Source organism: Cherax quadricarinatus, unplaced genomic scaffold, assembly GCF_038502225.1.
Source record: "Cherax quadricarinatus isolate ZL_2023a unplaced genomic scaffold, ASM3850222v1 Contig741, whole genome shotgun sequence".
NCBI lineage: Eukaryota > Metazoa > Arthropoda > Malacostraca > Decapoda > Parastacidae > Cherax > Cherax quadricarinatus.
Window position 1 is genome coordinate 60876 of NW_027195767.1, and position 14317 is coordinate 75192.

Here is a 14317-nt window from a genome sequence, read left to right on the forward strand (position 1 = left end):
AGTTGGATATGCTGAATGTTGAAGACAGAGTAAAACAACTCAAGCTAAATCATGTTTATAAAATTGCTCACAAACAATGTCCAGAATATCTTGCTGCCAATTTTGTCAAGGTTGGGAACCAAAGCAATCATAGTACTAGGGGGAGAGAGCACAACTTTGTAGTACCCACAGTCAGTGGCCAGGCTTCAAACACCTTTTATTGTACAGCAATAAAGGAATGGAACAGTCTGTCTGCACATGGCAAAGCCAGTCATAGCATGAACCAGTTCAAGAAGAGTGCCAAAAGGTGTCTGATGAATGTTGCTACATTCATCAGGGGAATGACTTTTTATTTTTTTTTTGGGTATCACACGTAATTTTACCTTATTCCTAGTAATGACCCTCGTATTGTAGATAGTCTTAATGACCCTCGTATTGTAGATAGTCTTAATGACCCTCGTATTGTAGATAGTCTTAATGACCCTCGTATTGTAGATAGTCTTAATGACCCTCGTATTGTAGATAGTCTTAATGACCCTCGTATTGTAGATAGTCTTAATGACCCTCGTATTGTAGATAGTCTTAATGACCCTCGTATTGTAGATAGTCTTAATGACCCTCGTATTGTAGATAGTCTTAATGACCCTCGTATTGTAGATAGTCTTAATGACCCTCGTATTGTAGATAGTCTTAATGACCCTCGTATTGTAGATAGTCTTAATGACCCTCGTATTGTAGATAGTCTTAATGACCCTCGTATTGTAGATAGTCTTAATGACCCTCGTATTGTAGATAGTCTTAATGACCCTCGTATTGTAGATAGTCTTAATGACCCTCGTATTGTAGATAGTCTTAATGACCCTCGTATTGTAGATATTCTTAATGACCCTCGTATTGCAGATAGTCTTAATGACCCTCGTATTGTAGATAGTCTTAATGACCCTCGTATTGTAGATAGTCTTAATGACCCTCGTATTGTAGATAGTCTTAATGACCCTCGTATTGTAGATAGTCTTAATGACCCTCGTATTGTAGATAGTCTTAATGACCCTCGTATTGTAGATAGTCTTAATGACCCTCGTATTGTAGATAGTCTTAATGACCCTCGTATTGTAGATAGTCTTAATGACCCTCGTATTGTAGATAGCCTTAATGACCCTCGTTTTGTAGATAGTCTTAATGACCCTCGTATTGCAGATAGTCTTAATGACCCTCGTATTGTAGATAGTCTTAATGACCCTCGTATTGTAGATAGCCTTAATGACCCTCGTATTGTAGATAGTCTTAATGACCCTCGTATTGTAGATAGTCTTAATGACCCTCGTATTGTAAATAGTCTTAATGACCCTCGTATTGCAGATAGTCTTAATGACCCTCGTATTGTAGATAGTCTTAATGACCCACGTATTGTAGATAGTCTTAATGACCCTCGTATTGTAGATAGTCTTAATGACCCTCGTATTGTAGATAGTCTTAATGACCCTCGTATTGTAGATAGTCTTAATGACCCTCGTATTGTAGACAGTCTTAATGACCCTCGTATTGTAGATAGTCTTAATGACCCTCGTATTGTAGATAGTCTTAATGACCCTCGTATTGTAGATAGTCTTAATGACCCTCGTATTGTAGATAGTCTTAGTAACCCACGTATTGTAGATATTCTTAATGACCCTCGTATTGTAGACAGTCTTATTGACCCTCGTATTGTAGATAGTCTTAATGACCCTCGTATTGTAGACAGTCTTAATGACCCTCGTATTGTAGATAGTCTTAATGACCCTCGTATTGTAGATAGTCTTAATGACCCTCGTATTGTAGATAGTCTTAATGACCCTCGTATTGTAGATAGTCTTAATGACCCTCGTATTGTAGATAGTCTTAATGACCCTCGTATTGTGGATAGTCTTAATGACCCTCGTATTGTAGATAGTCTTAATGACCCTCGTATTGTAGATAGTCTTAATGACCCTCGTATTGTGGATAGTCTTAATGACCCTCGTATTGTAGATAGTCTTAATGACCCTCGTATTGTAGATAGTCTTAATGACCCTCGTATTGTAGACAGTCTTAATGACCCTCGTATTGTAGATAGTCTTAATGACCCTCGTATTGTAGATAGTCTTAATGACCCTCGTATTGTAGATAGTCTTAATGACCCTCGTATTGTAGATAGTCTTAATGACCCTCGTATTGTAGATAGTCTTAATGACCCTCGTATTGTAGATAGTCTTAATGACCCTCGTATTGTAGATAGTCTTAATGACCCTCGTATTGTAGATAGTCTTAATGACCCTCGTATTGTGGATAGTCTTAATGACCCTCGTATTGTAGATAGTCTTAATGACCCTCGTATTGTAGATAGTCTTAATGACCCTCGTATTGTAGATAGTCTTAATGACTCTCGTATTGTAAATAGTCTTAATGACCCTCGTATTGTAGATAGTCTTAATGACCCACGTATTGTAGATAGTCTTAATGACCCTCGTATTGTAGATAGTCTTAATGACCCTCGTATTGTAGATAGTCTTAATGACCCTCGTATTGTAGATAGTCTTAATGACCCTCGTATTGTAGATAGTCTTAATGACCCTCGTATTGTAGATAGTCTTAATGACCCTCGTATTGTAGATAGTCTTAATGACCCTCGTATTGTAGATAGTCTTAATGACCCTCGTATTGTAGATAGTCTTAATGACCCTCGTATTGTAGATAGTCTTAATAACCCTCGTATTGTAGATAGTCTTAATGACCCTCGTATTGTAGATAGTCTTAATGACCCTCGTATTGTAGATAGTCTTAATGACCCTCGTATTGTAGATAGTCTTAATGACCCTCGTATTGTAGATAGTCTTAATGACCCACGTATTGTAGATAGTCTTAATGACCCACGTATTGTAGATAGTCTTAATGACCCTCGTATTGTAGATAGTCTTAATGACCCTCGTATTGTAGATAGTCTTAATGACCCTCGTATTGTAGATAGTCTTAATGACCCTCGTATTGTAGATAGTCTTAATGACCCTCGTATTGTAGACAGTCTTAATGACCCTCGTATTGTAGACAGTCTTAATGACCCTCGTATTGTAGATAGTCTTAATGACCCTCGTATTGTAGACAGTCTTAATGACCCTCGTATTGTAGATAGTCTTAATGACCCTCGTATTGTAGATACTCTTAATGACCCTCGTATTGTAGACAGTCTTAATGACCCTCGTATTGTAGATAGTCTTAATGACCCTCGTATTGTAGATAGTCTTAATGACCCTCGTATTGTAGATAGTCTTAATGACCCTCGTATTGTAGATAGTCTTAATGACCCTCGTATTGTAGATAGTCTTAATAACTCTCGTGTAGTCATAGTCTTAATAGTATGATAATAAGATGTTATCTCTTTTATATAATAATAATAATAAGATATTATTACCTTTGCATTATAATAATAAGATAAAAGGACCCCAACAGAAATAAGTCACTCTGTCTGACTTTTTTGGGTTATCTTAGGTACTTTACACATATGCTGCTATGTATGATAATCTATGTAACTGTATTTGTGTATACCTGAATAAACTTACTTACTTACTAGTGTACATAAGTGTACATATTATAAATACCTTGTGAAGGAAAATACAGGTTAAAGACTACTACTGCGATTATTTTCGCTCCAAGTCCCATTACGACCAGGTCATCAGGTCATCATTACCTGTGTGCATAATACTGGTGTACAGAAAGAATTCACATTGGTTGAACTCAACGTTAATCGTAGTAGATGTTTGTGACTTCATAAGGAACGTGGATCCAAACATTGAACGATACATAAGTCAGGCGGTTCACAGTGATGTTCCCTGTTATTAACACATGTTTGCTGATAAAAAAATCTGTACAAACTACGTTGTTCAACTATTTTTCAAAATAAAAGTTATTTTTTTATTTACCGTATTTTTCGTACATTGTTTATTTATAGTTGTAATAAAAATCTTTAGTATTACTATTTTTGTACATTTATCTTTTGTAATTTCTTTATTTACAAGTGTAAGAGTTTCGTGTGCATTAATTTAATGGTATTATTGGAACGCATTACATTAAAACACATTATAATAATACCTTGATCAGTACGGTACTGTACTGTACGGTATTGTTTTTGACATGAATTAACCATACTATTGAAGGTACAGCTCTATATTCAAATATACTGTTACTACATGTGTCTTCATTGCTTAGCTTCTTGCTTGGGATTCCATCTCTCAAAGTCATAACTTTCTTTATAGTCTTTTATCAGACAATTCAACTATTATAAAGACATCCGAAATACTTATTCAAGACTTGTACATGCTAATTGGACTACTGAATATGTGAAGCAAGATCATACAAGGAGAATGAGGCTGCACTGTTTGGCTCTTACAGGTTTAGCACCTTCCCCATTTTCAAGGGGTTCCTTGCCGTATTGAAGAGGCTCTTGATCTGACTAACTGGACCTCTTGTTCTTCCTCCGACTAAACCTAAATACTCCCCAATTCTCCCTTCCCTACCTCATCCTTTGCTTCCCTGTCCCATTCATCCTTTCCCCCTCCCTCACCTCTCCCTATTCTACTTTTGGCCTTTATGGTCCTCCCATCAGGACTTACAGCTCCTTGGTTGGGGAAAGGAAGTCGTTGCCCATCCACTGCGTTGAGGTTCTTGGAGGTGGTGTAGTTTTCCATGGAATCTGAATCATCTGAGGATGTCCTTTCATGACTCTCCCTCATTATTAGACTATTCTTCAGAACTCTCAAACACCCCGGTATTTGCTGCAGGTAACATATCAATGCTCGTCTCTGGCACCGTGGTTCAGCCTGACTCTTGGTACGTCCGACATCCTCATGTCTCTGACCATACTTCCAGCTTCTCCCTCTACAGTGTGATGATTTTCAGATCGCTCACACGTCTCTGGGCGAACCACTTCCGGTTCCACACCACGACCATTAACAGACGAAACTGTCTCGTGTACCTCTCGCTCTTCCCAGAAAAGACCGACACGAGACTCACTTCCCTTACTCACTAAGATTCATTGGACTAAGTTTTTCACTATACAACTGCCATCTTCGACTGTCTTCCTGATCATAGTAACGTCAAGGCACTCCTGCGCTATGTTGGTCAGAATATTTAATTTCATACTCTTAAGAGTGCACGCAACATCATGGTGCGAAATGCTGGCCAAGCTCACAGTCTTTCCTTTCTTACCTCCACTGACAATATTCCTGTCTCTATTCATAAACATATTAATCTCAGTTCTTGCATTGGTACTGTAGTTCTGTTGCATACATTTGTTCAACGTGATTTCCTGACCTGTGATGTAAATATTATCAAAGCAACTTGAGCTCCAAGACCTCCCAATTATTAAAGCGGACACTGACGTACTACCTGCCTGCGGGCGAAGACACTTTCCCTACAATATGTCTCGATTACCTTTTGACTGCTGTGAATTTCCGTCCTGAGTTTACAATGCAGGACACCATTTACAAGTATGGGAATTGATCCCTACACCACAACAATTTAGTAATTGCTGGCGCTTTGGCCACCCAGGAAAATACTGCAGGTCCATGGCAGAATGTCCAGGTTGTGGTGCTACTGACCATGCCAATACATCCTGCAGCCAACCTCTCTTTTTCCTTAATTGTAATGAAGCTCACCCAGCTTATACTTACTATTTCCAAGTTTTCTTACAAGAATAAGTTTTCTGTCTAAGAGAAAGATTTCACTTACGCAATGGCAGTCTCCCATCTCCGCTTCCAGGGAAGACTTCCAGGGCTGTCTTATTCTAGAGTTACTAGGCGGCCTCCAACCTCTGTGGTACTTCCACAATCTCCTCTGTAGTCACAACTTTCACGGTAACCTCTGCATCTAAATCTTTTGCAGCCCTGGACTCTGAGGTCTCTTCCACGTCAACTCCTACTGTCCTGGCGTCTTCATCTTCTCGCTGGCATCTTTCTATGTCTACACGATCTCCTACAACTACACCATCACTTTGAAACTTTACTTCTCCAAAGTCTAAAACATCATCAAAGTTCAAATCTCCTCTAACTCCTCCATCAATTATCCTTCCCTAACATTTTCCTCTTCCAGTCTCTGAGTCTAGTACTTTACCTGTTACTGTATCTGTTATGGATGTGGAAGTTCATGCTTCCCTTATGCAGTTTTCTCCTCTCCTGTTTCCACTCAAGTTCCTTCCTCTCCTCATACCTCCCAAGTTTCTTTTCAAGTTACTTCTAACCTCTCATCCCTACCTTCTTGGGTAACTCCCATTGTCTCTCCGATCTTTACTCACCCTCCATATTACATTAGCCATGTTAAATCTTACAGCTATCTTGGTGTAGATGTACCCTTTAATAAATCCACCATACCACAACTAAATAAGAAATGCAAAGATAGGCTAAATGCTCTCAAAGCATAGCTTGGTCGCTAGCACACTCAGCTCACACACTGAGGTCAGGGGTTCGAATCTCTTACGGTATGGCTGGAAAATATTAGGGACGTATTTCCGTAAGACACCTGCTGTCACTGTTCCTGTTCACCCATAAGTTTATTATAGCCTATGTTAGCTGCTTAATTAATTGATTATGCTGCTCCCATGCTGATATTAGCTGGAGAAAGTTCTCTCCAAATCTTGGAGTTAATGCAAAATGAAGCCCTCAGAATTATTCTTGGTTGTCCCAAATCTACAAAGGTTCTTAATATGAGGAAGGAGCTAGGTATTTCTATTATCAGTGATAGGATATTAGAATGTCAAGAAATGAACCAGACACTGTCACTATGAATCTTACTAAGTGTCTAGAAGTAATACACATAAAACTAAATGGATTATGAAAACATGCAATTACATTAAGTTTTATAACCTACATGAACTGTATCACTGTAGGCAACAAGAGCATTTCACCCCTCTATGGAAGATGTGTTCATTTAATATCACATACCTGCAAGTCCCTCCCAAGAAGCTCATTGCTAGTAATCCCTTCCTTAAATCTCTTGTTAGAGCAACTGCTCAAGAAGAAATTTCTCGCCTAGCTGGCAGTAATAGGTTATCACAAGTTATATACACTGATGGATCTAAACAGGAGTCTTCTGGCAGGGCTGCATCTGCTCTTGTTACCACCTCCCTAGTTAAGAACCATAATAAACTTGCTGAACTAGGCATAAGAATTAACAACTGGGCGTCTACACTGTAAGCTGAGTTGTTTGCAATCCAAATGGCGCCAAAGGTAACTTATTCCACTGAGCTTGACTCTATCATCATTGAAGGCTCTTGACTCATGTAATAACTCCAACAACATGCTCACTGGAGAAGCCAGGTATAGATACTCAAAAATCAGGGACAAAGGAATTAATGTAGAATTGACATGGATCCCATCGCACATTGGATTACTCCTTCATGATAAAGTTGATGTTAGCCAAGAAGAGTACCCAGAAGGAGAATGAAGACTATAACTTTGGTATAACTGTGTCTAGCATTAGGAATAATATTAGGAGACAAGTAAATATTGAAAATGATTGTTATAGGAATGCAGTTAGAAGCCTGAGAAGATCTATAACCCACTATCATAACTTGAAAGTAGATAAGTATGCCTATGGAGCAACGTGCAATGTGAACAGACTGACTGATGTTGTAGTGGCCAGGCTTAGGCTTGGTTACAAGTACTTCTGGCAGTTTGGGAGACACACAGATGATGATCAAACTAAATGTAAATTATGTGATCAGGCATATGGTCACTGTCTTGAACACTATGTGCTTAATTGTCCACTTATTGAGGAATACAGAGACAGACAGTATGTGACATGTCAAGATATCTTATTAATGAAAATAAGATACCAGATATACTAAGCAAATCTCCTAAATTTGCTTGTAACAGATAAATGAACTGTAGATATAAATCCAGATGTACAATTGTTAACCCTTTTGGGGCCTAGTTCCTAGGCCTTTTGTGTATCCATATGCTCTTGCGCTACCGTCCTCAGGGGTGCACAATAAACTAACAACTTCGCTGGCAAAATCTAAAACTCACTCCAGCACTTTCATGACAGAGGTTTGCCAGGAGTACAGTTCAAAACTGCAAATATCTCCACTCCACCTTCAGAATGCAGGCACTGTACTTCCCACCACCACTCCACCTTCAGAATGCAGGCACTGTACTTCCCACCACCACTCCACCTTCAGAATGCAGGCACTGTACTTCCCACCACCACTCCACCTTCAGAATGCAGGCACTGTACTTCCCACCACCACTCCACCTTCAGGATGCAGGCACTGTACTTCCCACCACCACTCCACCTTCAGGATGCAGGCACTGTACTTCCCACCACCACTCCACCTTCAGGATGCAGGCACTGTACTTCCCACCACCACTCCACCTTCAGAATGCAGGCACTGTACTTCCCACCACCACTCCACCTTCAGAATGCAGGCACTGTACTTCCCACCACCACTCCACCTTCAGAATGCAGGCACTGTACTTCCCACCACCACTCCACCTTCAGAATGCAGGCACTGTACTTCCCACCACCACTCCACCTTCAGAATGCAGGCACTGTACTTCCCACCACCACTCCACCTTCAGAATGCAGGCACTGTACTTCCCACCACCACTCCACCTTCAGAATGCAGGCACTGTACTTCCCACCACCACTCCACCTTCAGAATGCAGGCACTGTACTTCCCACCACCACTCCACCTTCAGAATGCAGGCACTGTACTTCCCACCACCACTCCACCTTCAGAATGCAGGCACTGTACTTCCCACCACCACTCCACCTTCAGAATGCAAGCACTGTACTTCCCACCACCACTCCACCTTCAGAATGCAGGCACTGTACTTCCCACCACCACTCCACCTTCAGAATGCAGGCACTGTACTTCCCACCACCACTCCACCTTCAGAATGCAGGCACTGTACTTCCCACCACCACTCCACCTTCAGAATGCAGGCACTGTACTTCCCACCACCACTCCACCTTCAGAATGCAGGCACTGTACTTCCCACCACCACTCCACCTTCAGAATGCAGGCACTGTACTTCCCACCACCACTCCACCTTCAGAATGCAGGCACTGTACTTCCCACCACCACTCCACCTTCAGAATGCAGGCACTGTACTTCCCACCACCACTCCACCTTCAGAATGCAGGCACTGTACTTCCCACCACCACTCCACCTTCAGAATGCAAGCACTGTACTTCCCACCACCACTCCACCTTCAGAATGCAGGCACTGTACTTCCCACCACCACTCCACTTTCAGAATGTAGGCACTGTACTTCCCACCGCCACTCCACCTTCAGAATGTAGGCACTGTACTTCCCACCACCACTCCACCTTCAGAATGCAGGCACTGTACTTCCCACCACCACTCCACCTTCAGAATGCAGGCACTGTACTTCCCACCACCACTCCACCTTCAGAATGCAGGCACTGTACTTCCCACCGCCACTACACCTTCAGAATGCAGGCACTGTACTTCCCACCACCACTCCACCTTCAGAATGCAGGCACTGTACTTCCCACCACCACTCCACCTTCAGAATGCAGGCACTGTACTTCCCACCACCACTCCACCTTCAGAATGCAGGCACTGTACTTCCCACCACCACTCCACCTTCAGAATGCAGGCACTGTACTTCCCACCACCACTCCACCTTCAGAATGCAGGCACTGTACTTCCCACCACCACTCCACCTTCAGAATGCAGGCACTGTACTTCCCACCACCACTCCACCTTCAGAATGCAGGCACTGTACTTCCCACCGCCACTACACCTTCAGAATGCAGGCACTGTACTTCCCACCACCACTCCACCTTCAGAATGCAGGCACTGTACTTCCCACCACCACTCCACCTTCAGAATGCAGGCACTGTACTTCCCACCACCACTCCACCTTCAGAATGCAGGCACTGTACTTCCCACCGCCACTCCACCTTCAGAATGCAGGCACTGTACTTCCCACCACCACTCCACCTTCAGAATGCAGGCACTGTACTTCCCACCACCACTCCACTTTCAGAATGCAGGCACTGTACTTCCCACCACCACTCCACCTTCAGAATGCAGGCACTGTACTTCCCACCACCACTCCACTTTCAGAATGCAGGCACTGTACTTCCCACCACCACTCCACCTTCAGAATGCAGGCACTGTACTTCCCACCACCACTCCACCTTCAGAATGCAGGCACTGTACTTCCCACCACCACTCCACCTTCAGAATGCAGGCACTGTACTTCCCACCACCACTCCACCTTCAGAATGCAGGCACTGTACTTCCCACCACCACTACACCTTCAGAATGCAGGCACTGTACTTCCCACCACCACTCCACTTTCAGAATGCAGGCACTGTACTTCCCACCACCACTCCACCTTCAGAATGCAGGCAATGTACTTCCCACCACCACTCCACTTTCAGAATGCAAGCACTGTACTTCCCACCACCACTCCACTTTCAGAATGTAGGCATTGTACTTCCCAACTGTCTGGCTAACCGGATTTCTGAAATCCTTTGTAAATATTACCTTGCTCACACTCTAATTGCATGTCAAGTCATAAAAGCCAGTTGCCTCTACTCACTCCTAAGACACTCACGCACATGCCTGCTGGATGTGTAATCCCCCTCACACACAAGACAACCTTAATCTCTCCCTCCATCATTTTCTAGAACGATCTTTACCCTGTTTACTTTCATTACAGATCTGTAAGTCCTCCAGGTGATTTTACTTTGTTCTGTGCTCTCTGGATATCTGAACAATTTCAATAATCGCTGCTCTTCATCTCCTAATCTCCAAGCTACTAATTCTCTGCATAATATTTACACCAGACATTGCTCTCAGACATCTCTACTGCCTCCAGCCTTCTCCTTGCTGCATCATACACAACCCATCCTTCCTACCCATATAACAACGTAATTACCACTAACTTTCATACATTACTTTTATTTAACATTCTTTGTCTCCAAAAATGTTAAAAATATGAAAGTGTTTGTGAAGAGTCTGCCAATATTGAGAATAATTTAGTTTTGTGTATTATATGGTATTTACTGTAATAAGTTTGATTATATTTTTATTGATTATGGCTTCAATAATTTGTGGAACATTTGAGATAATTCAGGTAGGTAGGAAGTCATGACTAAAACAGAAGTTCATGCACATGACAGACCCTTGAGAACAACTCTTAGTTTTGGGTTGCCACATGGGTATTTACTTACTGAGTAGGCGATGTAGGGCGCAGCAGTACTAAATATAGAGGAGATGAGGGATGACAGACCAGTGCCACAGGAACGGTGAGTTGTTGGATAGATCTCAGAACATTGTATGTACATCATCAAGAAGCTGATTGTGTTGAATATCTTGCTCATTACCATCATCATAATTGTCACCCACTGTGATGAATCTGTTCAACCAACACCAAGTATTCAATTAATATCTTTTCTGCTCTTGTCTCTGCTAACTTAATCCATTATATAATAGTGTTCCAGGAACACTGTAGCTGTACTAAGATCACTCAGACAACAATATTGTTCCAGGAACACTGTTGCTGTACTAGGTCACTCAGACAGATAACAATAATGTTGTAGGAACACTGTAGCTGTACTAAGGTCACTCAGACAGACAACAATAGTGTTCCAGGAACACTGTAGCTGTACTTGGATCACTCAGACAGACAACAATAGTGTTGCAGGACACTGTAGCTGTACTAAGGTCACTCAGTCAGACAATAATAGTGTTCCAGGAACACTGTAGCTATACTAGAATCACTCAGACAGATAACAATAGTGTTCCAGGAACACTGTAGCTGTACTAAGGTCACTCAGACAGACAACAATAGTGTTGCAGGAACACTAGCTGTACTAAGGTCACTCAGACAACAATAGTGTTCCAGGAACACTGTAGCTGCACTAGGATCACTCAGACAGACAACAATAGTGTTCCAGGAACACTGTAGCTGTACTAAGGTCACTCAGACAGACAACAATAGTGTTCCAGGAACACTGTAGCTGTACTAAGGTCACTCAGACAGACAACAATATTGTTCCAGGAACACTGTAGCTGTACTAGGATCACTCAGACAGACAACAATAGTGTTCCAGGAACACTGTAGCTGTACTAAGGTCACTCAGACAACAATAGTGTTCCAGGAACACTGTAGCTGTACTAGGATCACTTCGACAGACAACAATAGTGTTCCAGGAACACTGTAGCTGTACTAGGATCACTCAGACAAACAACAATATTGTTCCAGGAACACTGTAGGTGTACTAAGGTCACTCAGACAGACAACAATAGTGTTGCAGGAACACTGTAGCTGTACTAAGGTCACTCAGACAGACAACAATAGTGTTGCAGGAACACTGTAGCTGTACTAGGATCACTCAGACAGACAACAATAGTGTTGCAGGAACACTGTAGCTGTACTAGGATCACTCAGACAGACAACAATAGTGTTGCAGGAACGCTGTAACTGTACTAAGGTCACTCAGACAGACAACAATAGCATTCCAGGAACACTGTAGCTGTACTAAGGACACTCAGACAGACAACAATAGTGTTGCAGGAACACTGTAACTGTACTAAGGACACTCAGACAGACAACAATAGTGTTACAGGAACACTGTAACTGTACTAAGGTCACTCAGACAGACAACAATAGTGTTACAGGAACACTGTAACTGTACTAAGGTCACTCAGACAGACAACAATAGTATTCCAGGAACACTGTAGCTGTACTAAGGACACTCAGACAGACAACAATAGTGTTGCAGGAACACTGTAGCTGTACTAGGATCACTCAGACAGACAACAATAGTGTTGCAGGAACACTGTAACTGTACTAAGGTCACTCAGACAGACAACAATAGTATTCCAGGAACACTGTACTAAGGTCACTCATACAGACAACAATGAACTTGACACAATATTTTCCAGTTAACAAACTAAACATATTACATGGAGGAATGTATTTCACACACAAAAAATATCAGTAAAAATGAAGGAAACCTTACTACATTTTGACTAATACTGCATTTGCATGTATTAGATACTTTTTACAATTTTATTTGTAAACTGTAGGAATATTTTATTCACATGTTTATTTAAGCTTAATAATTTTGTTTAATTTATACTGCATTTTTTTTTGTCATCCATTCTGTTGTGTCTTTCCTCTCCAGGGTAGGTTACTCAACCCCCCACAAAAAAGTGCCACCTCTCCAGGGTAGGTTACTCAACCCCCCACAAAAAAGTGCCACCTCTCCAAGGTAGGTTACTCAACCCCCCACAAAAAAGTGCCACCTCTCCAAGGTAGGTTACTCAACCCCCCACAAAAAAGTGCCACCTCTCCAAGGTAGGTTACTCAACCCCCCACAAAAAAGTGCCACCTCTCCAGGGTAGGTTACTCAACCCCCCACAAAAAAGTGCCACCTCTCCAGGGTAGGTTACTCAACCCCCCACAAAAAAGTGCCACCTCTCCAGGGTAGGTTACTCAACCCCCCACAAAAAAGTGCCACCTCTCCAGGGTAGGTTACTCAACCCCCCACAAAAAAAGTGCCACCTCTCCAGGGTAGGTTACTCAACCCCCCACAAAAAAGTGCCACCTCTCCAAGGTAGGTTACTCAACCCCCCACAAAAAAGTGCCACCATTCATTTCGCAAGAAGTGCAGAGATCTTAAAAATTCAAATGACTCAAATAAGAGTATCTCCGCCCAGCCTTCAGAATGCATTCGTTGTACTTTCTGATTCCAATTCTCAAGTCCGACTAAAAAGCTTCCACGAATTCCATAATATATCTTACACTGCACACACACTAGAAGCAGATGGGTACTTCTTGGCACTTTTATTCTCATGACCCTCCAGTGTATATACTGGTAGTCCATTAAACAAAGAAAAAGCAGAAGAATGGACAGGGATTCATAATGTAACTCCTGTATATGTCAGGCTTTTAGAAAGTCACTCTACTCACTTAAATGACAAAAAAATGAAAGGTAATTGTCATGCTGTAATGTAAAGAGTTATGCTAAAGTTTTGGAAGCACAGGGACAACACTGTGTTGGACTTACTGAGTAATATAGCATTAGCTAGAGAAAATATAGCTGCTAGCAGAATGGATAAGGCTCCTGTCCATCGTCTACCCAGGAACTCTGCTGCCCACCATCCCAACATGGTGGAAGGCAGCTCCACCACTGACAGCAGGAAGAAGTTGAGAAACTCGTTGCCACTCAGGTTAGTAGTGTTGTAAGCCAGGCCGTAGTAAAACAAGTTGTTGCACGTGCTGCAAGTAAAACAAGTTGTTGCACGTGCTGCAAGTAAAACAAGTTGTTGCACGTGCTGCAA

At 42.0% G+C, this 14317-nt stretch overlaps 1 protein-coding gene across 1 annotated transcript in view; it reads right to left on the reverse strand.

Annotated features, from left to right (window-relative positions):
- Positions 1 to 14317, reverse strand: part of LOC138851474 (carcinine transporter-like) — a 98017-nt gene that overhangs the window by 42915 nt on the left and 40785 nt on the right. The window contains exons 4-5 of the mRNA XM_070080638.1: positions 14044 to 14255; positions 11200 to 11384 (exon numbers count right to left, since the gene is read on the reverse strand). Of these exons, the coding sequence (XP_069936739.1) occupies positions 11200 to 11384; positions 14044 to 14255 (397 nt within the window). The remainder of the gene's footprint in view (positions 1 to 11199; positions 11385 to 14043; positions 14256 to 14317) is intronic.